At 46.3% G+C, this 25,345-nt stretch overlaps 1 protein-coding gene across 1 annotated transcript in view; it reads right to left on the bottom strand.

Moving 5' to 3' along the window:
• Window positions 1-25,345, bottom strand: part of ofcc1 (orofacial cleft 1 candidate 1) — a 48,912-nt gene that overhangs the window by 13,416 nt on the left and 10,151 nt on the right. The window contains exons 4-17 of the mRNA XM_049023854.1: window positions 24,932-25,033; window positions 23,263-23,352; window positions 22,208-22,350; window positions 20,070-20,143; window positions 19,607-19,724; window positions 16,729-16,968; window positions 13,589-13,852; window positions 12,918-13,059; window positions 8,934-9,019; window positions 8,180-8,275; window positions 6,951-7,042; window positions 1,893-2,093; window positions 429-681; window positions 29-192 (exon numbers count right to left, since the gene is read on the bottom strand). Coding sequence (XP_048879811.1) covers window positions 29-192; window positions 429-681; window positions 1,893-2,093; window positions 6,951-7,042; window positions 8,180-8,275; window positions 8,934-9,019; window positions 12,918-13,059; window positions 13,589-13,852; window positions 16,729-16,968; window positions 19,607-19,724; window positions 20,070-20,143; window positions 22,208-22,350; window positions 23,263-23,352; window positions 24,932-25,033 — 2,065 coding nt within the window. The remainder of the gene's footprint in view (window positions 1-28; window positions 193-428; window positions 682-1,892; window positions 2,094-6,950; window positions 7,043-8,179; window positions 8,276-8,933; window positions 9,020-12,917; window positions 13,060-13,588; window positions 13,853-16,728; window positions 16,969-19,606; window positions 19,725-20,069; window positions 20,144-22,207; window positions 22,351-23,262; window positions 23,353-24,931; window positions 25,034-25,345) is intronic.

The following is a 25,345-nucleotide window of genomic DNA, read 5'->3' on the forward strand; positions in this document are numbered from 1 at the left end:
GGCATGGCTGTGACCCACCACCGCTCACCTCAGGAAGTAGATGTAGAGAATGGTGATGGAGCAGACCAGGAGCACGGCATAGAGGAACAGGGTGATGAGGACCCCAGCGGTGTGCGACTGCTGCGTCCGGTGGAAGTGCCAGGCCAGTTTGGCAGCATCTGCAAGGGGTCGCCCCGAGCTGTAGACCAGGCGCTGGACACACAGACCACATGCTTACTGGACCATTTCCATAGAAACAGATGAGTGTGAGGGACTGTACTTTCACATACAAGCTGTGCTGTATGTCTGCATCTAGTGTAATCATTGAGAATAAAACGCAGCATTGTGTAGAAGCCAACAAAAGGCACCTTCTTTTACTCCCTAAAGTGATTTTGTCAGGATAAAGTGAGCTCCTATTTAAAGTCCACAAGTTATTTTAAGTGACTTACCCCGAGGACTGCATCCACTGCAAAGACCGCTAGAGGGTCGAGCACTGTCCAGACTCCCAGAGCCATGATAAAGTTTGACAAGAAGGGAGGTGATGAGCCAAATATCAGCTGACAGCCCCATCTGATCAAAACCAGGAGTAACGTGGCTGCATTCAAGGTCAGGGGTCCAACCACGACCATCACCAACTCCTCATGGGTACGCAGCAGGGAATTCTGGTAGACAAGGTCCACAGTGTAAAGATGAAACCGGAATCTGAAAGTGAGCAAGCAGGGCTTTATCCAGAGCACATACGGGTGTCCCGTCTTCATCAGGTTACCGTTTGGTTTACAGGGAACTCCAGACCTGCGGGGCGTGTGAGAATCACTTTACATGCTCACAGCTGTCCAATTAAGGATTAATGTGAAACTGCAGAGCGCATAATAATTCAATTCTAAAGGAGGTTACAGAAGATACAGATTTAGCAAGGTGCTATCGTTCCTGTGTGAGGGAGGCAGAAGGCGGTTTTCATACAACATGGGTTTTATCTAAGATGTGCATGGACCCCCTGAAATTACATCAAGGCTCATGAGCTTCTAAATCTACCGTCCACAAACTGTGGCTGCAGGAGGGAGGAGGCCATTTTGTGGCCATTAATTTGACACCCTCGCTCCACTCTCCATTACGCCCTCCGCGGGCCATTTGGTTTGGCTGCGGCCGCTTCCCAGCCCCGTTCACCACAATGTTTGTCATCTCTACCTGGCAGCTCTATTTTCTGTCCATGCTTCCTGGTTTCTGTGCGATGTCATCAAGTTTTTTCAATGTTCTTTTCAGGCTGGATCTCTGTCTGTTTAAACTACTTTCCATATTGTTTTCGAGAGAGAAATTCTGTACATGGTCAAATGCTTTGTCAAATTCCATTTCAGTTGGTCTTTACAAGCAAAAAGTGAAATTTTTAAATATAGCAAAATGGGTTTCCTATCTCTCTGTTATATTTTAACATTATGAGGGCAAGTCTGTCGTCACTCCACGTGGATGTAAATAACGTGGCTTCCCAATATGCTCCGAGGATCCTCTGGAGAACTTCAACTCTGAACTTTTCTGTTTCTTTAAACATAACTAACAATGTGTTTCAGTTCACATGAGACAATCACAAAAAAGAATCACGTGAATTATTATGTGGCAAGCAAATGGGAAAGAGCTGATTCTGGCATCATTCTTGCTGACTGTCCTCAGCTAAAAAGCTGATTGTCTCCATTTGCTTGTTGAACTTAAATATGTCACACTGCTCCGTGATGTGCTTAGTGCGGTGTTGGGAGTTACTCATTTACACGCGATTCACACAGATTATGGCGGCCATGTGCCACGTACAGAGAGTCCAGCAGGGTGGAGAGGAGCCTCGACGTGCGAGAGGATGTCAGCACACATCAGCAGAGATGAGGGGGAGGCAGGTGTGGTGGATGGAGCATCAAAGGAGAGGCACTCACGTGCTGACAGGAACGGCGATGGCCTGGAGGAAGAGCCATTGGCTGCAGTAGTGCAGGTAGAGCCGGGCAAAGCTGATCAAAGCCAGTGGCGGGATAACAAGCAGCAGATCAGCGCAGCGCCACCGCGACAGGCCCAGCTCTGACAGCAGCATGCGCAGGGCCAGCCGCGGGCCGGGCCGGCCGCTGCAGGAGCGCCGTGCACTGGGGAGACAGGCAGTCAAGCTTAGGCCGGCCTCCTTGTTTCCCTTTTACTCCCAATCATCACATCCTAAGGGTAGCAGGCCGACGGGGGAAGGATGCACCAGCATAAAGCTACCAGCATCTAATGACTTTTTTTTAACGACCTGGTCCTCTGCAGGTCTTCAAAACCTTTACAACTGTCAAATGTACTCTGACTAATTTGGCATTATTTATATATTTTCCTTCTGCAGTTTGTATCTGGAAGAGGAGAAATGCACAATGACCATAGTCTAGGGGATTCTTAAGGGTTATTACAACATGACTCAGCAGCTGAGATGCTGTGCTCTCCTGGCAGAGTACGGCAATCATTTGCAGATGGGAGACGGGCACTCGAGAACAGGATCCTAATCCTGAGTATTTCAAAGAAGTGTGCTGTTTAATTCCTAGGCAGCTAGTCCTGCCGATATTCCAGCTGACACCCTGCCAGGTGGCCTTGGAGGCAGTGGTCATTTGGGTCTGTGAGGGGAAGTAAACCTGCTCCTTAACAGCCTCTCCTTTGCCACACGTTTTCTGGACCATGCAAGGTTGCTTTTTTAATAAATGCAACATGTGGTTTTTTTATAGACCTATTTCAAACAGCTTTCAAAGGTTTATAAGAAGGAAATATAAATCCCTAAGTGTGAGTTTATCAGGCACTTGAGGAACACAAAGCCGACAGCTTCCTGCACTCCCCCACATCACGTTTTCACGTCACGTTTTCATATGGGACACCACGTTTTACATGGTTTGGCTCATGGGGAATCAGTCAGTTAGTGTGACGTGAGGAGGGCCCACGGCCTTGCCTGTGCACCGGGACATGGCTGTGTGTGCACCGGGACTTGGCTGTGTGTGCATCGAGATATGACTGTGTGTGCATCGAGACATGGCTGTGTGTGCACCGGGACATGGCTGTGTGTGCACCGAGACTTGGCTCTGTGTGCATCGAGATATGACTGTGTGTGCACCGGGACTTGGCTGTGTGTGCATCGAGATATGACTGTGTGTGCATCGAGATATGACTGTGTGTGCACCGGGACTTGGCTGTGTGTGCATCGAGATATGACTGTGTGTGCATCGAGACATGGCTGTGTGTGCACCGGGACTTGGCTGTGTGTGCATCGAGATATGACTGTGTGTGCATCGAGATATGACTGTGTGTGCACCGGGACTTGGCTGTGTGTGCATCGAGATATGACTGTGTGTGCATCGAGACATAGCTGTGTGTGCACCGGGACATGACTGTGTGTGCACCGGGAGATTGCTGTGTCCTTCTGGAAGGGGGATAAAAAGCTGGCCATTGGAGATCTTAAAAGCTTCTTCAATTACTCAACTTCTCTTCTTCACAAATGATTAGCTATGCATGTTTACTGAGCTCCACATATGCAACCACATGACTTCAAAAGGATCAGTACTTTCAGATTCAACAGACAAAAAGCCGCGGAACTAATTATATCAGAAAGTCCCATTCTGTGTGTGGAGCCGGGCCTTGGGCTGTCCTTTCCGCAGAAGGCGGGGCAAACAGTCAGAAGGGGAGTGGCCACACATGTGCTGATGACATCCAGCAAAAAATCCAGTTTAATTTACCTGTCAGAGCTGATAGGCCAGCAAGACCTGGTCGCTGCTCCATGCAGAAGGCTACATTAGGACCTTGTAACATGCCTACATACTCCTCGCATGACAAGCTGTTTCTTTTATTAAAGATTGCTGAAGAAAACAGCATTCATGCACACCAATATCATTCTTGCGCGGGAATAGCAGGAACAATTATGCATCTCTTGGAGAGAAGCTGCAGATCCACTTCTTCCTAAATCCTCCTTCTTTTTTTCTTTCCATAACAAGAAAAGTAGCAGAAATAATTGATCTGAGATTTAGGGGGTACATTTCAATGTAATTAGAGTCTTGATAATTGGGCTAATTAGATGGAATTGTTATGTGAAAGTTAGTTTGATTAAAACAGGTTTCCCCAAAACGAGCAAAAATGATTTCGAATGATAACAGTGGTGGAAGACACACCACAGTCCAATTAACAAAGCAAACACATAAATGATGAGACTGGCTAGTGTAACTGTGACAGAGATCTACTTTAGAGGTCTGACACAGTAGCACGACAGTGCTTCTCAAAAACGGGGGCCTCAAGCTGCAGGAGCTTCCACCAACTCATGCTAATAGTGTCACCAGTCTTCAGTAAGATCATTCTGTTGGGGAGCCAGAGCTGACTCTCACACAAGAGGCCCAAGAAGGCCGCAAAATCTCTCACCAAACAGCACCTTTCAAAGTTCCCTTGAAACAGGAGTTAGGAATGTATAGACGCATTCAGAGGTCCGCTTACTGATCAAAGCTGATGAGGACTTTGCTATTTATGTTAGCAGCCTCCAACCTCCAGCTGATCTCCACCCGTCGTGCAGCACAAACATGGCTGGGTATGACAACACTGCGGTTTGCAGGAAGCCCACTAACTACTGCGTAGACCAATCCTAAATAGCTCTGGGTTCTCAAACATCAAGCGCTGCAGACGGGTCACATCTTCAAACACATACCTGTTTAAGAAATTCCAGAAAAGCGCTGCCTGCCATATTTTCAGAATTGATTCATGTTCCTAAAATTGACTGCTGTTGTCAATAACAGTGCTTAGCAACACAGCGCTTTCTTTGAAATTATAATTTATGGTTTATGGGTATTATCGTGCCATAGATGCTTTTTGAAGCTGCTTTTGAGGTTAGCAACTATAAGGCTACTTTTTGATATGTAAATATGAAAGGATAAAAAGGGGAGGAAATGTAATTAAACTGAAAGACCAGAGAAAGGGACTTGATTCGAATGAAAAGGGAGCTTTATACCAAAGAATGTTATTCTCACTGCATTCAGCATTTCGCACATTAGTCGATATTGTTTTCGATATTTTCTGTTCTTTTTTCATTTCCAGTCTTTTGGGTTACCTCTACTGCTTGGACTATTTAACAAGGTGTGGCTTCCAGTGACCAGTGGGTGTTTAGGAGGGGGAGGGGACTCTGTCTATATTTAGGACACTTGTTTATACTTGGTGAGCTGAAGCCCATAGCTGCAGTAAAGTGGATGCCAGTGTTTCATCTCGGGTGAATGTGACAGCGACTCGCATAAAAAGACATTCCTCTGAAGGGTGTCGAGCTGCTGTTTGCACCTTTAACAGCCCGACTGTCAAATTTCCAGAACAAATGACTACAGAATCAGTCCCTATTCAACAAGAATCACTCAAAGACTGCGTGGGCTATGCCTGATTAATATATAGCTATTTTTATGACTAATATTAAGTCAAAATAAAGGGCTTTAAAGAAGCATTTCTGTTAATGATTGCTTCCAGATGCGTGAGCTTTATTTATTTATTTTTGTGCAAGCCCATCTTTATATGACAACAAGCACATTTAATATTCTGTGAACATTATAACTTTAGATACGCATGTGAAGGAGCACAGCAATCCAAAAGCAGCAGAACCGCCCTGTGGCTGATTCTAGCTCCCACCAGCTCCCTAGATGGCAGTAATATCCCTCAATTATCACAAAATGAATTGAAATTCTCCATAGGGGTGCTGCACAGCAGAGACCCCACACTGTTAGGAAATGTGTTCCTTACATGAAAGTGCCCAGAGGTTCACCTGCTTTTTTACACACATCTGTGGCTGTTTAGACAAAAGGTGGCAGATAAAAGAAAAATAGGTCCTTTTGTCTTTTTCTTCTGCTGGTCTGCTCTGAGATATTTTTTACCGTGCTGGATGGAACCAGGATTCTAACAGAAGAGGCTGGAATTTACACGCAGCCATCAGTCTGTCTAAGGCTGGGATTTACCATGGACAGGATTCCATCATGTTGCGGACAATTTAAGAACACCAATTACCTGCATGTGTCGTATGCATATTTGTAAACATATACGTATTTTTTGTTATGTGCAAATTGCCACCTCTGGTGCTAAATTAAACTTCTTCTGTTGTTTTGGTTATATCCCATTCTGACAGGCCAAATGCCACTGAGCAGATGGGTTGTGGTTGGATCATGTGAACCTCAAACAGGTAGAAGGATCTGGCACGCCTCACTCAGGAAGGCAGTCCTTGTTAAAAAGGCAGCTCCAGCAAACTTCAGGAGGCAAACAGGTTTTGTCTCATGTTGTAACATGTTCTTATCCACTGTATTCCACATATTTAGTCATTAAAGAAAGACAAGTTCATGGTACAATTAATAAGTTTGGATTATGGGATGGATTCATAAGTCATAAAAGTGTACAACATGCAATGACATCAAATGGCTGTCAGATGCACGCAATCAGGGACGTACACACTCCAGGACTTACGCACTTGGGGACTTACACACTCAGGCTTTATGCACTCAGGGACTTACGCACTCTGGAACTTACGCACTTGGGGACTTACGCACTCTGGGACTTACACACTAGGGGCCTTATGCATTTGGAAAATTACACACTCAGTGATTTACACACTATAGGTCTTACACACTGAGGGCCTTATATACTTGGGAAATTATATACTATGAGATTTACACACTTGGGGACTTGAGCACCCTGGGACTCACGCACTTGTGCATTTGCACACTCTGGGACTTGTGCCCTCTGGGACCTTATGCATTTGGGGAATTACGCACTCAGTGATTTACGCACTCTAGGACTTACACACTGTGGGTCTTACATACTCGGGGACCTAGGAACTTGATGAATTACACTCTTGGGGACTTGTGCACTCAAGGAATTACACACTCTGGGACTTATGCACTCTGGGGCTTACACACTGCAGGACTTACTTACTGAAGGACTTATACAATCAGGGACTTATTCGCTCGGGGACTTGAGGCACTTACTGTAGGGAGAAGGTGTACTCATCCAGAGCATCAGCACACAGGCCTGGCCCCTCTCCCTGTTCGCTTACATGGATTGCACCAGCCTCAGGATTCTTCACCATGGGACAGACATATCATGCTTGGTCAGTAAGCTAGAACAATCTGTCATCACATGTTGCACTGTAGCAGACAGCATGTTACTTCCGATCCTCATTCAGCAGAGCCTGTCTGTCAATAAGGATTAATGGCACTGCTCTGCATATCTGTATGTTCTTCATTTATCTGATTGCAAGGATACACCCAGGCTAAGGTAACCACCGGGCTGACACTTAAAAGCAGGACACCAAAGAGGACCAAGGGTCAACCACCGATTAAAACATTCTGAGTGCAAATCACAACCATATCACAGAACTCGAGAACTATCTCGCTGGCAGGATAATGGCATTAAAATAATAAATAAATATTTGCACATGGTCATTCTCAGCATCCAGAGTGTGTGTTCAGGGATTTCACATTTTCATATTTTTTGCCTTGGGTGGGGGAGAGTAATAATAGTTTTTAACAGGAGGGCATGTAGGGGGCCGGAAAAGAGAGGATAAGGGGGCTAAAAGGACGAGACCCAACAGCAGAACAGAGAGAGGGCTGAATAACCGCACTGTTTCCACAAAATCTGGACAAATGGTCACCCTAACCCTGGCTGTAGTGCAGCAGTATGCTAATCGTTAGTGCCCCCCTTCCTGTCCCACAACCTGGCAGAGGAGCAGCAGCATGCTAACTGCTAGCATCCCCCTTCCTGTCCCACACCCTAGCTGTAGTGCAGTAGCATGCTAATGGTTATCAACCCCTTTCCTGTCCCACACCCTGGCAGAGGAGCAGCAGCATGCTAACTGCTAGCATCCCCCTTCCTGTCCCACACCCTAGGTGTAGTGCAGTAGCATGCTAATGGTTATCAACCCCTTTCGTGTCTGACACCCTGGCGGAGGTGCAGCAGCATGCTAATCGCTAGCATCCCCCTTCCTGTCCCACAACCTGGCTGTAGCGCAGCAACATGCTAATGGTTAGCATCCCCCTTGCTATCACATGTTCCTTGCCCTCGGCTGAGCTTAGCTGCTCTGTTCAAAGGTGAACATGCTCAGTGCTGATGCATGCTAATGAGCTCCATGCTTGGTAACAGCCTCTACTGCCACAACAACAGCAAGCAGACAAAGATGAGCTGCCAAAAGCAGGCAGATGAGTAAATAAGAAGATACCTGCTCGGTGAAGGGGACGTCAAGTGCTTCATGTCCAAGATCATGGGACGCGCAAGCCAAACAGTGCCTGCTTTTTCTACAGTATACCTGGGGAAACTTCACAGGAAGGGATTTACCCCATGAGTTGCCCCTCTGGGGAAAAGGCCTTGGGAACATTTTAATGAGGGCTGAGCTCCAGCCCGAAAGGCTGCAATTTGATCACCAGAAGCCGAGTCAGGGCAGGTTACAGCCTAGCTTGCTTCACCAGTGGCCAAATGGGTTAAACACTGGGAATCCGACACAGGAAGCTTGTGGTTACAGATCCCCTGCACATGATGACAAATTCACCAAAAAAAAAAGAAAAGCTGAAGCCAAGAAAACCATCTCTTTTCTTAATCTTTATCCTGGGAACATTGGACAAGCGAGGCCTCTCCCACTGCACAGGCCTCCCTGACCGCCCTCGGTGAGAACGGCAGGGCCAGATCCGCAAGGAGCAGCCCCTTCACAATTACCACTTCAAAGCGTGTCAGGTAACCTGATGGCTCTGATTAATTGAGCTTAAGTGCTGTAGCGCGCAGGAAGAGGCGTGTTCACACCAATGAAACGGCTTTCTGGCACTGCTGATTTCACAGAATCTGAGCTGCTTTGGCTTGTCAAGCAGATCAAAACTGGCTTTGAAGACCAAAAATACCTGCTAGTGTGAAATGTATTTTGACAAATCTGAGATAATAGTGGGCAGGTTCGCCTGCTTCCAGCTCCTAGATCATGCTGTTACCTTGTAGCGTGTTCCAGCACCTCCTTTCAGCACTGAGGAGTCACTTGCATTCTCTGCATGCCGGGGGATCGCACTGGAAGCCTCTCCTGCGATAGGGAAAGGTAGCTCTTAACTTGTGCAGGGCATGGGGGTGCGTGTGAGGAAAGTGGGACAGAGCCAGGGAAATGTTACCAAATGATGGAAACTGAAGACCGATTTGGAGAGCAACCCGGCCAATTCGGCAGAGGCTAAATAACATAAAAAAAAATAAATCTCTCATGCAAATTCTTAGGATATGATGAAAGAATGACAGACTTCTAAATCCACAAGAAGATAATAAATTAAAAAGATGAGCAATAAGGAATAAAGTGTGTCCCTTTGGTTTTTTTAAAGTGTGCTCACACTAAGATCACCTCTATCACGGGTCGATGCTGCCTTTCATAAGAATAAATCCCCTCATGTCCCAAACTGCAGGAGGAAATTGTCTTAATGCACACAATTAGACGTGATGAAAAATCGAAAAAGAAATTACATTGAGTAGTGATACATTCCTCTGTTCTCTCTTCCTTTGGAAAATGACTTTTGAAGTGTTTTTTCTTCCTCTCTTTTGCTGTAATTTAAATGGTAAGCTGCCAGATGTGTGTCTCATGCTTGGAGAGCTACGGCTTTGCATTATTTAGCATATTAACATTTGCAGAATTTAAAAAAGGCTTCCTTCTTTGCCTGGAGCTTCTAATTAAGTAAACCTAAGCTTGATACATGTTAAAATTTCACTATGAGAAACTTTTTTCTTTGCTATTTTTCAGTCAGTCACATCTATATTATAAATATGGAAACTTCCAGGGTGATATAATTTTTCTCTTGCTTCAGGATTAAATATATCTGCAATAATAATTCTAAATCTAGGCAACATATCAGAGATCTCTCTGAAGGCTAAATGTACTTAATAGTAGGACAGTTTAGCTTCCAGAATGCAGCCATTTCTGGCAATTTGTTAGAAACGACAGGCTTGACTTTTACACAGATGTAGTTTTTAATTAGTGCTCTTGCTAGTAAACATTGGAAAAGCCTACAGTTGCGAGAGGATGTTTCCTATTTAATTAGTGAACCACATGCTTATGTTATTACTGTAATGATAATAAATGCACTAATGTTAATCCTCTATTGAAAGAAGTCTGCATAAGCAGACCTTTGCCATTATACAACAACGTGAGTTACTAAAATGAAGAATAACTAATTAAATAATTCAAAATTTTACTATCTATGCCTAGTGATAATAATCATTCATTGTGGACATCCAGTACCCATATGGTAAGACCTATTTAATGAACTCACAGAATGCAATTAGTAAATATCTCTATAACAATGACAATTAAAAATTCAAATACTAAGCGACAGCCCAACACGACACCCCCAGCAGAGGTATTGTGATCAATGGTCACATCCAAGGTCACCAGAGACGGGCAGTTGATCTACTGATAATGCCTGTAACCTTGCCACAGTAACGGGGAACTTTACGCCTGCCAGAATCAGCTGTGGCCTTACCCTGGGATGGCCATCTAGCTCTGAGTGATTCAGCTGGCAAAGTGACTCTTATATTCCGACTTGACCTTGCACTACACCGTAAATAATCACCTTAATTACAATGCTCTGTTTGTAATTGCATTGTTTATAACAGTGTTTCTCAAACCAATCCTCAGGGACCCCCACACAGTCCATATCACCATACTCCCTACCGGGAACTCGGAGGGAGCAAAATTGTGGACTGTCAGGCAGGGAACTTGAAAGGGAGCAAAAATGTGGACTGTCTGAAGATCCCTGAGGACTGGGTTGGGAAACACTGCTTTACAATGTATTTCAAAAATTACCTTTTAAAGCTTTTTTCTTCATCAAATGTTAAGCGAATGAAATCCATCATGAAAATGGCAATAACTTCTTAACACAATAAGTGAAAATGTAAAAGTATCTCTGGAGAGGCAGTATAAACCTCTTAAAGCACCTGGTCCTACTCTAGGTCACTCCTGACAGTTGCCAGTGTGACTGGCTGTGTTTCATACTTGAAGGTTACTCCATGCAGAGGAACTCACTCTCGCATTCACAGGCTTACAGGCGATGAGAAAATCCAAGCTCTGAACTGTGTTACAGACAGTTGTGATCTTCATACCTATCAGCCTACATCATGACAGTCTGCGTCTTCAGGATATATACAGACATAATGATATTTAAAAACAAAGCATAAACCAGATCAGTGCTGGGCGATACCCTTTAATACATAACCAACACAATAAAAATGATGGTTTACAGCCCCAAAGCCATGTTTATCATACTAAGATGAGGAGTGGTTTTGCTGTGAAATGATTTTAGTAGTGACACCAGGAAGAGCCGTGTCAGTGAGCTGTGCAAAAGTCACCAGAAATAACCAGCTAAAAAAATACAGGACTGAAAGTCATTTCTGCCTTCGGATTATCATAGTTCCCTTACCTCTCAAAATAATGTGAGCTGATCTGTTTAGCAAAACAAGCATTAGCACATGAAACAAGGTGCATGGGGCAGACTGAGAGACACCATGCGATTTTCTACCCTGCTTAAGAACTGTTGCTTCCAGACATTTGGGGTCAGGAAGGACATAAATCTCCACAGTACCCCCAGGAGCGGTGCGGACGCTTCCCTTGTGGGTGTTAGGGTCCCAGTGGGAGGTCAGGGGTCCCCCTGCAGAGGAAGTGACAAGCTGTGAAACGTAAGAGGACAATCTCTTCCACATGTGGCTTTGCTCTGAGAGCGGCACGAAGCTGTCAGGCTCCATCACGCTAAAATGGGCCAGGATACTACCCAGCAGACATGTGACGACTCTTTTGTAATTAAAAGGCTCTGTGATGTTTAAAGCTGAGCACTCCAGAAACCTTTTCGAGCTGTTAAATAAAGAGGAATCCTGCCAAAAGGGACGCGTCCAGGCGGCAGGCTGCTCTTTGGGTCCGACGGCCTAGATGGATGAGCAGCATGAAGTCACAGGTGCAGCATCCTCTGCAAGCCCCAGCAGCTGCAGGAGGACCCCTCTCCCACCATCTCGGATAGCCTACAACACCCTACAGCCCTACAAGGCTTTGCCGCTCTACTGGGCAATGCTGCTCCAGGAGTTGCTCCTTGTCTCATCAGGCCCTACAGCCCTACTAGGTCTTGTACCTTTCTTCAATTTGAAAACAAGTTAAACATGTCAGCCATTGTAAATGATACAAATAAAGCCAACGTACCCCTGTAGTTCTAGAACAAAAATGGTGCAGAAGTCACCAGAAATCACTCGACAGTACAAAGTACAGGGCTCAGCCCCTCATCCTAGAAACTATTTGGATTTTCATGGCATTCTTATTTCTCTAAGATATACAGGCACCCTTAACAGTGGAGTGCAAACTGGAAGCGCTCATGAAGAACACGCCATGCGTCCCGCGCCTCCTCTCTGCGTGACGCCGTCGCTTCTCATCTGCTGTTTCCCAAACAAATGTAGCATGTCCACAGAGAGAAAATATAAATATGCAAATCGTGCACGGAGAGGTTAAGCGAGAGGCGGCTGGAGGACGCCGCTGCACGGCTCACGCGCTTTGCTTGTATATTTTATGGTTCGTCACTGTTCTAATTGTATGCAAGGTTGTGATTGTGCTTATCGCGCTCGAAAGATGGAGATGCATGGCCAGGAGGAATATTAATGCTCTCCGGGGTCTGATCACAAATCCGCCTGCAGTAAATGTTTAGATTTGAGTGCTGCGTGATTCCACAGTACATGGAGTGCCGATGTCTCTGTAGTCGCATTTGTACTATTGTATTTTTAACTACATCTGCATCAAGGCTCCCCAGTACATAACGGCAGGACCCTGAGGGGATCTGAACTTGCCCACTACGTGCTGATCAGCATTTACAGGTAGGCAGGTGCAGTTATGAATACCAGCACTCATATATTCATGGCAGACAGATGGCTGTCAGTTACCCCCCTCCAGCACCCCGGTCAGGTCTCACCCTGCAGCGACGCTGAGGAACACACAGAGGGTGCCGATGGACTGACAGGGGGCTCCTCATGCCCTGATTCCTGGTCGCCCCCTGGGATAGGCAGGCTGACGGAAAGGCCCTCCGCAGAGCTGCCCCGGGGCAGCTTCTTCACCTAAGGAGAATGAACCAGAGAGGAAGTGGGCCAGAGGAAGGGTCAGTACTCATTTATAAGACAAAGCCATGTGGGCTGGAGATGACTGGTGAGACTCCTCTACTGTGTCGGTGTAACATTTAAGAGCAGCCATGATGGCTCGGGTTGGTGTTGGAGTGTGACTAGAGATGACCAGGCTTTGGTGAGGTTCCTCTGATACAGAAAGTGCGTAAATACTATGTCGGGTCACATTTAAGAGGGCACAGCCATGACGGCTGGGGTCGGTTTTGCTATTGAAGTCATATAAACGCAGAATGAGAAACAAAGGTTTGGTTCCTTAATGCAATTAAGCTGTTGGCTAATTGGATCAAAGCATGGCCTGCAGTGCATCCGGCACGTTGTGTGAAGATGTGGCTTGTTTACAATCTGGATCCCGTTTCCAATTTCCCCGCTGAAGCGATTTAGCACAAACAGGCACTTCTGGCTGCAGAGGCGTGTGGGTTCACATCAGGCAAAACCGAGCCCTGCGGCCCGTGGGCCAGAGCCCTACCTGGAAGTAGAGGTTACACAGCCAGCCATCCAGGTCCGCCGACATGACAGCCTCGATCTTACGGTACTGGTCAAGGCTTGGGGACGGGCATCCTCGCAGGAGCGGCATTCTGAATTTTCCCTGGATGGTGTCAAAGCTGCAGTCACAGACGGGGAAGGCACCCCAGGCCAGCACGGTGCCCGCGTGGCCCTGCTCTCCAGAAAGAGACAGCAGTTCGAACTGCAGGATCATGGAGGGCAGGACAGTAGCAGCAGAAGGCAGGACCTGCACAAGGGGACAGGAGAGCCTAAGGAGAGCAGTACCTCGCACCTTTGTTTATACAGGTCTGACAGGACCTGCACAAGGAACAGGAGAGCCTAGGGAGAGTAGTACATGGTGTCTTTGTTTATACAGGTCTAACAGGACTTGCACAGAGGACAGGAGAGCCTAAGGAAAGCAGTACAGGGTGCCTGGGCTTATACAGGTCTGACAGGACCTGCACGGGGGACTGGAGAGCAGCACAGTGTGCCTGTTTATACAGATCTGACAAGACCTGCACAGGTGACAAGAGAGCCTAAGAAGACCAGTGCAGAATGCCTTTTTTTATACAGATCTGACAGGACCTGCACAGGGGACTGGAGAGCTTCAGGAGAGAAGCACAGGATGTTTATGTTTATACAGATCTGACAGGACCTGCACGGGGGACCGGAGAGCCTAAGGAGAGCAGCCTCGGGGGCTTGTGTGTTCATGCAGCTTCACAGGTGTCCTGAGAGCAAGTGGGGAAACTCACCCCTCCTTCTGGAAGTAATCCAAAGACTTTTATCCCTTAAATCTTCCTGGCTAATTTGCTGTTGTGATCATTTAAAAACTCTTCAGGTTGAAAAAGAGAGATTTTCATGCTGCTTGGTTACAATATAGTAAATAAACATTTGCACTGCTATTCCTGATGGATCACAAAGGAACTTGTATGGGGTCTCACGCTTGTCTTGAACGTAAAAAATGACACCGATATGACCATCGTGTTTCATTAAAGGAGCAAAGACATAAGATGACAGGAACTGCCTGCACACTCACAGAGACCTCCACCTCTGAAAGAATGAATCAAAGTTTCCGTACTGAAACAGGAGGGAAGCGGTCATGATGGAATCAAAAAAAATGAAAAGGGGGGGGAAAAAAGCAAGATTTTGTTATCTTCGTGTTCTTCTTTTCTGTGACTGCCTTAAATATTCCGCTTGGGATTCGCACGCTTTCCACTTGAAGGTAACTCGGCATGAAGGCTGGAGGGCCTCCGCCAGTGTACAAAGACACACGAAAGTGAGCTGCGAAGAAGCTGCGTCTCATCCGAAAAACCAGCGAGAGAAACAAGCTGTCAGCCTCCTCCTACAATCGCTAATTCCTGATTCTAAACACTGAAGTCTCACCCCGGAAATCACACAATAACGTGGGTAAACACAGCACATAAAGGCATTTCTGATACTCTCAGACAAATCTGATTGTCATTTTCACAGCGAACGACGGGCCCACGTTTGGGAAGCAGCAGGTCTTCTGACTCGCACCGTTAAACCATTTACCTCTGAATGGAGTCACGTGTCCATCTCACATCCCACTCTGCCAATTATTTCCCAAGGGACAGAAAAAGTACGATGGGGCGGCTGGGTGATTTCACTCCCAATGGCACTGATATTTCCCATCGTGTATTTGCAGGACTAGGGCCTTGCCTCAAAGCCACTTTCTTTTTCATTTTACATCCAAATGGGAAGGATGGTTTTATCTTTATAACAGTGCCTATAGACTAAATCTAAAGAATAGTGTACATTTTGGCACCTATTAATATCAGGGAAATTACAACATAAGAAATACCACTGACTCACAGTATCTACAGCTCACAATAATCACCCATGACAACCACAATGCCATCATGACATTTCTGACTAATGTAAACAACACATCCTGATGTATCAGATTTGCACTGAAGGTGTCCTGAACGTGATGCTTGTTGACTGGATAAATGGACTCTCGACATTCTGCTCCTATCATCAAAGGCTAATGACATCCGTCAGGGTGATGGTGACGGTTTCTGTGAGGTTTCTCTCTCCGACCCTGACGCTTTCTTCATCATCCGTCAGGGTGATGGTGACGGTTTCTGTGAGGTTTCTCTCTCCGACCCTGACGCTTTCTTCATCATCCGTCAGGGTGATGGTGACGGTTTCTGTGAGGTTTCTCTCTCCGACCCTGACGCTTTCTTCATCATCCGTCAGGGTGATGGTGACGGTTTCTGTGAGGTTTCTCTCTCCGACCCTGACGCTTTCTTCATCATCCGTCAGGGTGATGGTGACGGTTTCTGTGAGGTTTCTCTCTCCGACCCTGACGCTTTCTTCATCATCCGTCAGGGTAATGGTGACGGTTTCTGTGAGGTTTCTCTCTCCGACCCTGACGCTTTCTTCATCATCTGTCAGGGTGATGGTGAGGGTTTCTGTGAGGTTTCTCTCTCCGACCCTGATGCTTTCTTCATCATCCGTCAGGGTGATGGTGACGGTTTCTGTGAGGTTTCTCTTTCCGACCCTGACGCTTTCTTCATCATCCATCAGGGTGATGGTGAGGGTTTCTGTGAGGTTTCTCTTTCCAACCCTGATGCTTTCTTCATCCCTTGTATGCCGTTTGGATGATGTGTGCTCATGGCCCTCTAGAAAAGACACTAAATTTTTCACAACATTTGTACTTCATTTTCATTCCAATAAAACACTGTGCCCTTATATAAATGAATAATAGATCCTCCGTTTGATTTACATGCATGGATTAAATGTCATGTTTGAGAAGCAGCAGTGTTATTCATATTGGATTTCCCTGAAGTAAAACCTACCAGCTCCCTGACACATTTTAATACCACCTCCTCCATGCTCATGCACTCGCTCAGTGTTTAATATAAGTTTTCATAGCGCCTTCCGACTGGGACCGTAAAGTGGCGGCGGCCTCCTCCCGGTTAACGGGTGTCTGTATTCTCTGCCTCTCTGAAACGTGACTTTCTATGCACAGCATCCCATAACCTGGGAGTGTAGGGTGTTGTTGCGATGTCTGATGCTTAACTACGGTCTTCGTCCCACATGATCGACCACCTGTCAAAAACACGGTGCTCCATGCAACGAGAACACGTGTGTGCTTACACCGAATATCCTTTGGTCCAGCTGCAGCTCCGTATCATGGAAACGACCCCGGTGCAGCACGGGCTGTGTGGTTGCAGGCCAGGGATGTGTACGAAGGCGAGACCAGCGCAAGGGTGCCCCCCCCAGACGGCTGTGCAATGCGGACTTCACAGCATACCGCCCCTCTGGCAGCTTGTCCCTCACTGCACGAAGGCAGCGCAGCTGGATCTCCACAGGCTGCGGAGTCTCCTTCCACTCCACCTGTGCAGGAAAAGCTGCAGTGCGTCACGCTCACAGAGTCCTGCACACACCTGCAGCTGCACTGGTTTTTGTTTGGCTATTTTGCAGGGCACACATGCAGCACACATTGCACATCGCAATTTTTTGTTTGCCTTTTGTGCTGGGCACACACGCAGTGCCATTCTTTCTTTTCTTCTATGTTCTATGTGCATAAAACAGATATTTTTGTCATGATTATAAAAATGCATATGAAACACGCAGTGAAACACTGGAGAGCATGTCTACAGAGCTGAGTCCCAGCTGCTGCATTTCCACCCAGCTCCGTATCTACATGCTTCAGCTTCCCGGGAGCTGAGCTAAGCATGAGCCTGGAAATCCACCAGCTACTCTACAAAAATTGAGGACACGAGATCCTCAGGATTAGTTAGGAGGCAGGAAGTTAAAAACGACATATGAGCAGCCACGCTAAGCGGTAAGCCTCCGTGGCGAAGACGTGGGTGGTGATGACACACGGCATAATGCCGGGAGCGTCCGGAGCGCCGCCCATCGCATTGGCGCCGGAGTTAAACACATCCTCGCCAAACTGAGTTTAAGCCCCTGACAAACTAAGCGATTTAGCGAGTGCTTCTGGGATGAGCCTCTTGTTTCGGGTAGCACCGTAGTGCCACATCCCAGTGAGAGGCAGCCATTCACCGTCAGGGAGAATGTTTGATGTCACATCTACACACGTTCAGCTGAAAGTCGTTCACTGCTCCTTCACTCAGGAGGCTAAACGATTCATAAAACTGAAGGCTCACATTATTCAGGAATGTATGCCTCTGTACCTTATTTTTAAGAATATAATGTTCACGTTCTTCTCTCCAGTCGCTGCTGAATGTCAGTAAATCCACACCGGTTTACAGCACTGAATTTGACATTTACCATCTGCCTAGATTCCATGGCGATTTTCTCCACTTACGTGCATATGTGTGTGTATGTGTGTGTGTATGTATGTATGTATGTGTGTATGTACATTAAACACACAGCATGAGTATCCCCCTCAGCGGTAGCCAATCATACGCAGTCATACCCGTACATGGTGAAATACTACAGTGACAGTACTTTACACCAGCTGTGTTGGGTTGAGGGAGACCCATAAAGGCCTCCTTAATGTAAATGAAGCTTACACGTGCGGTACCGGGCAGCGTGGAGTAGGCAGCACTGGGAGCCCACGGCAGGTGCTGGCAGCACCCCTGGTGGCAGGAGAGGTGTCCCCCTCCCAGTGCCTGACATGATTCCCGCACGCTTTTTTATCTGTGCCTCTGCAGAGGGTGGTGTGCGCGGAGCAAGACGCCTGACTTGCACTGTGTATTGGGGGGGACTGATCTCCTTCACTGGATAGCTTGAGCTAAAGCGAGTTTAGCCCACACGCCTGCCACACGTGGAGGTTAAGGCTGTAAGCCGCACCGCCCGCCAGCCAGTCAGCCAGTGGCCCAGGGCCCTTTCATCCCGCTCTGCGCCGCCAATGCCAATGCCAGTGCTCCCTGCAGCACGAGTGAATCTCCCAGCACAGAGCAACCAGGGCTGCATCGGAGATGGCTGCTTGGCCTACAGTTGCGTGTGACAGAAATGCCATAAGATCCCAGTGGTCCCGCAGATGAGAGGGCACTGCACGTTTTACTGCGATGGAGCTGTATCCCTGTAGACGAGAGGACGCTGCGCTTTTTACTGCGATGGAGCTGTATCTCTACGAATGCCGACTGATTACTAAACGCACACTTAACATACAGGAAATGCTGCATAAAAGAAACTTCTTTTCTTTCAAAGTACAGCCTAATATTCAGAGATTAAGCTTTCTTGTTAATTATTTTCATTTTAATTAGTAAATCTTAATTAACAATGAACATTTACCCCTAAAAATTTTGGCATCGGAATGAAAAAAAAAATATATATATGCAAATAAATAGGACAATCTTTTTGGAACCTGAAGGCAGGATTACTGATGCAGGCAGACTTAGTTATTAAACACATCCTAAATTAAATGCCTGCATGAATTTTGCACAGAAATACATTTTCATAGTTTTCCATGCCAAATGTGACATTTTATATTTTAGATTCATCTGCTGCAGTAATTTTGGAAATGTCATATAAACAAAGATTTTGTCATTTACCAATGAAATTACTATGCATGGCAGGCTGGCCGCTGCATTTTCTGGCTGCGCCGGTTGTTTCAAGTCAGCAAGCCATAAAAAATCTTTATCTCTGTGAAACACAGCAATTTGGGAGATAATCGAATGGTGACTGGGGGGCAGAAGTGCCAGTCTGAGGAATTATACCACAATCTCGCTGCATTTACAACCTTCCTCAAAGCGAGCTGTCACCCTGGCAGGAAGAGGCTGATGGGAGATTCATTACATCTGCGAGGCTGCGCCGAGGCCGCGCCGGCCGCCTCCCGCTGGAACACAACGGCGCCCTCCTACACGCATTCAGTATGGCAGGAAAAGCGGGCTGTGCCTGCAATGCAGCTGTGAACACGGCTCTCTGTCCGACTGACAGCCCCATTGACTCCAGCATTTCATTTAATTACATCATTTCAGATCCTCGGCGCTGGCTGACTGTCTGTCTGTCGCCATCCTCCTCTGAAAGTCGCGCCACCGCCCATCGTGGGCACGGCCCCTACCTGCCAGTGGAATCCCCGCTCTGTGCCACGCCCTGCCGGCTCTGCCGTCAACCGGCCGTACTCGGCGACCACCTCGCCTTTGCGTCTCTGCAGTGTGGTCAGCATGTGACCCTCGGCTCTGGGAAGGAAGTGGCGAGTTAGCTGGTGCCAACTGCATGGGGAATTCATGGGGAATTCCCGAAAAGCAACCCGGCGGTGTCCTTTAACCAGGGTTGACCGAACGGCACAAATGCCTTGGAGCGGAGTAAATAAATGAATAAAAAAATGGGTAAAATGCAATACAAAAGAATATCTAACCAATGGTTTCAAATGTTATACTGGATGGACCAGACCTGCAACATGGCCTGCCAGCTTCTTTACCCACAATGCAATGGGCCAGAGTAATTGTGTCATGTACAAGATTCTATAACAATTTGCTACAAATGTAACTCATATGAAAGCATTAGCAATAAATGGGACGTACTGGTGAAAAGCTGCACGGATCCTTTCTGGTAGAATCTTCTCCTGGTGGCTGGGAATTCTGAGTAAACTAAATCCCTTTATACAAAAAGAGAAATTTTACATTACTTACAAGCAATAGGAGAGTGATGTATGTAGACACAGTCATGCTAATGATACCTATTATTGCTCCCGTTACTGCTACTGGTGTTACCACAACCGATATCCTTAATACTCCTGTGACGACCACTATTTTTAAGAAACCTGGAAAGTTCCCTGACATTCAGCAACACTAACAGCATTATAGGAAATCCCATTTAACGTTGTTAAAATAACGGCTGCCTTTTGGATTCAGTTCAGCGCCTCTTAATTTCCCCTTAAGAAGGACATCAGTCTTCTCTCCTCTGTAGCAACTGTGCATCGTCGCAAACGGGGGAACTTTCGGCAATCTGCACCATACAGATGGTCTGAGTTAGCCAAAGCCCATAAACAAGGGCTAATGCAATCTATGGGCGATCGATAGGGACCAGGCCCTACGGACACCCACCATGCGATGGGCATTTTTCAGCACATTCAGTCAGCAGATTCTACAAGAGCTCTATTGCAGAGTGACTTTTAATTGACAGCACCTTGTGAACTGTGGCAAGGCTCGGTGCTTAAAAAGCTCTGATCCAGGACAGACACTCTGTGAGTCTCCCACGTAGGAAGCTCTCGAGCAGCAAGGGAATATGCTATTGTAAGAGAAAAACACAGATCCCCCGGAGTACAGATCTGCAAGACATGCCCTGCGGTCCTGACTCTGCATTTGATCTATGGCTATGTGCTGTGTGATCAATTTTTCACGTTTCCTCTGTATAATTCACACAAACTCATCATTCTTCTCCATTTGATAAGCCGGCAGATAACCTATTTGATCATTTCTTTAACCCATATAGGTATGCTTTTACTAATGGTTGATTTTTATACTGTATTTCTAGAATTAAACATTCCCCATTGAAAAAAAAGCAGACTAATCTGCTATGAAGTCTTATTTAATTAGCTGCTTCTTAAATTCACAGCAGCACTGCACACACTCATGATCCTGCAGCATTAATATGAGAAGACAGTCATACTGTATTAGTCATCAAAAGCTACATATCATATAACAGAGGCATTTAACATGCACACACAGGAGTAAGAAACACAGGCATGTAGCCGGTGTGTCATCACAACTACAGAGCAGATTCACTGCACTTTCTCAGATGAAATGAACTTTAAGAAGTGCAGGAGGCACTTGGGGTCAAAAGCTCAGAAAATAAGAAAAATGAAATGACTGCAAAATGGAAAGGAAAATGAACTACATTGCAACGTATTTAGCAAGCCAGTTGATACTGTTTTAGATAAGGGATGGTCACTGTTTTAAATATAGAAAGATGCAAACAGGACAGACAGTATGATGGATCAGATGGAGATACAGGACACTACTTAGGTCCTCCTGGCTTAAAGCCATGGGATGGTCACTCTGTGATTTCAAACACAGTGAGATGCAGGAAGATAGCTCAGACAGAGCTACAAGACACTGCCCAGGTCCTCCTAGTTTTACGCCATGGGACAGTCACTCTGCGACTTTAAATACAGTGAGATGCAGGGAGATAGCTCAAACAGAGCTACAAGACACTGCCCAGGTCCTCCTAGTTTTACGCCATGGGACAGTCACTCTGCGACTTTAAATACAGTGAGATGCAGGGAGATAGCTCAAACAGAGCTACAAGACACTGCCCAGGTCCTCCTAGTTTTACGCCATGGGACAGTCACTCTGCGGCTTTAAATACAGTGAGATGCAGGGAGATAGCTCAGACAGAGCTACAAGATATTGCCCAAGTCCATCTAGCTTAAAGCCATGGGACAGTTGCTCTGTGACTTTAAATACAGACAGACACAAGGCAATGGATCAGGCAGAGCTACTGGACATTGCTCAGGTCCTCCTAGTTTTACAGCATGGGACGGTCACTCTGTAACTTTAAATACAGAGAGAATAGAGAGCGATGGATCAGACAGAGCTACAGGACACTGCCCAGGTCTTCCTGGATTTAAGCCAAAGGACGGTCACTCTGTGACTTTAAATACAGAGAGATATAGGCCGAAGGAGCAGACAGATGCTGCACAGGTCCCCTTAGTTTTAACCTTCTGCTCTGCATAGCTGCCCACGGTGATCATGTCATTCTGCACGGACTCCTCCATCCGCTCCACGTAGCGGGGAGCCCCCTCCCGCTCCCAGGCCTCACACTGGCGACCAGCGGGGCCCCCCGACTCTGACTGCAGCTCACCTGGGGAACACAGACATAGCAAGGGGGCAGGCAAACGCAGGCACATATACACAACCCTGACAGCTTCCAAGTGCAGCTTCATCACGCCAGCAGCTAGTTGCCTCTGAGCTCACATTTACCACATTCAGGAACACTGGTAGACACACCACAGTGTGCAATTCTCACTGACGTGCAGTGTATATGTATTTTCACTGGAGAGGCTCAAAAGTGAATGAACTCACACAGTAGTACTACTATGTTAAGGTGTTTCCTGTCAGTCGCAGATGACTGTGAGTTTGACAATCGCTGTGAGTTTGTCTAGGAGCTGCAACCCTCAGCGGGCCGAAGCCAAGCCCCAGAGGAGGTGAGGCGGCGGCACCAGCTGCCTTTGTGCTCTGGATGAGTGAGGGAGGAGGATCATAGGTGGCTTAAAGCTCTTAATCCCAGATGCCGTCTACCTTTCACACTCAGCGTACATCTGAAGACAATGGGATGGCAGCTAATCTCACTGCCACAGTTAAAACCGAAGCAATCCAAATAACAGAAGCAGGATAAATTCCAGGGTGCAGCAGCAGGATTAAGTCCTTCACGTCCTGACTGGAATCACAGCACGATGGCGCCAGTGCAGCCAAATCACACGCAGATGAACGATTCGGTAAAACCGTCTGCCATCCTGTCTGTCATTCAGAGGAATTACGGCTAACAGAAGGCAGGCCAGTCACAGGATAATGGCGACCACCAAGGAACCACTGTACTACTCTACTGTCAAGGTCTTCATTCCCACTCCCAGCACTGAAGTTTCCTTCTGATATGATGCTATGTGGTGTACCAACATGCTAGCTGGTAAATCTACGGCAGGGTTACGTTTAGCCTCTTAGTAAGAGCTTCCTCACTCTCTGTGATATAGTACTTCATGGTCTACTAATATGCTACCTGGTACATCTATGGTGGTTGTGGTCTGGTCTTCATTCAATATCTCAGACATCTTCAGAAAGAAGTCTCTTTCATTTGCTGTTATTAGCTCTAGAAAAAAAGATAGATAGGGACATTTCACAAAAAACATTCAGGTAAATCTTTAGTATTGTTGCTAACACCATAATGTCAACCCAAATGGTTATGCTTGGCCAAATACTGTAACTCTACAAAGTAAAATGCAGAGTTTACATATGACCAAAATTAGATATTTATGGTGCACCTTATTCAGTTACAACATCTGAACCTACTATATGCATTTACATTACCTTTTACCATTTCAAAATATGGGTAAAATTTGTAAGATGGCAAATCGCACTGATACATTGTTAGAAAGCTGCTCTGCTGGTGATGATCATGAATAAGAAGCATTTTTAAGTAAAGTGGAATATGAAGGCCCGTTAGAGAACATTATCATTAGCAAAAATATGTATAACACCAAAGTTTCGCAGTGAATCCTAACAAAACCCAGCATTTTTAAATGTATCCCTTATTTCATCCCCTAGTTTTCATACGCCGTTATTAAATGATGATGCTAATCTGTAATGCTATAATTAGGGCTAAGTAATGACTGTATCCCTCAACAATCATCTGGTGGTTTCATTCTGAATTTGACAGGCGGTGGATCCATATGAATATTCAAAACTAAACGGCTAATCAAAATATTCCGCTTTATGAGAAAATAATGATTTCCATTACACAGTCTACATGAATAATATCAGCTTCTGACACTATTTAGACATTCGTATTTTTTGTCTAATTGCTAACATGCTTCATTTGTCTCTAGATCCAGCCCATGGACAGAGGATGTGTCAACATCTTCAGTCTAAATGAGGATAATCACCCGGAAAGGCCCATATCCAGGCGTCACCTAAACCCCAACTACAAACACAGCGATGCCAGGAGACGGGTCATCTCCAGAAACAGGCTGGCATCTCTGGTAAGAGCACAAAAACGGGCAGAAACGCAGGAGCCACACAAAGGGTGCTGGGGGGCTCTTAACAGTGACGATTCCATCAGACGGCCCATAATGCTCGTGGTTATGGTTGGCGTAAGTATCAGTAACATGTGTGAAAAGCCATCAATGTAAAAAGATGTGCTAATAATTCTGAGATTTCCGCTTCCATAATAGGTAAAATGTGAAATGCCTCATGAAAGGGTGCCCAGCGATGAGGCATAAATACTAATACATTCGGAGGAGAGGCGTCCTATTATGTGAGAGCTTTCTGATTTAATGAAATCTCAGATAGAACGTGCTGGTATAACTTCAAAAATATGAGTGAAATGGCTTTCTGTTAATAGCTCACTTTTCATTATAACATGCATATTGCCTAACTCCCGGGAGCACGCTTTTAATAGGTCTGGGTGGGGGTGGGGGGCTGCTTATTGATACTGTATGATGGTACAGTATGGGATCCCTACTGCTAATATGCCATGGATGCAAAGGCAGCGGGCAGGATGGTGACCACTGGCACCTCTGATCTCCACTGGGCACGGTGCACCTCCACGTCCAGCATGTCAACGCAGACTGAACTTCCCATCAACGGGATAGGTTCAGCGACTGCAATCAGTGATCTTGTTCACCTCCCTTTAATGAACCGAGGGGCTATTATGACAGAAAATGGCTTACTTAATTCAAGCTCATCCTCCGTGCCGACCTCCATCCTGGGCCGCCTTGGGTTGGTTCCCTCTGCCATCGGCAAGCCTGAGTCATTTTGGGTGAATTCATTTCCTGTGGAAAGCACGCAGTGAAACGGGGAGAGGTGCTGCTGGAGTTTGCAAGCAGGATGGTCATCAGTTATTAGAAGGACATTAAGCAGGATGATAACTGTACATTAAGCAGGATGTTAACTGTACATTAGGCAGGATGATAACTGTACATTAAGCAGGATGCTAGGCAGTAGGCCATGGGGGCACGCAATATTCCATATAGCAATTCGACAGGCCGAGTGGCTATGAGATAGACCATGTGGTTGTGCGATAGGCCATGTAGCTATGAGCTAGGCCATGTGGCTATGCAATAGGCTGATTAACTATGCAACAG

The sequence above is a fragment of the Brienomyrus brachyistius genome, chromosome 1 (genome assembly GCF_023856365.1).
Source record: "Brienomyrus brachyistius isolate T26 chromosome 1, BBRACH_0.4, whole genome shotgun sequence".
NCBI lineage: Eukaryota > Metazoa > Chordata > Actinopteri > Osteoglossiformes > Mormyridae > Brienomyrus > Brienomyrus brachyistius.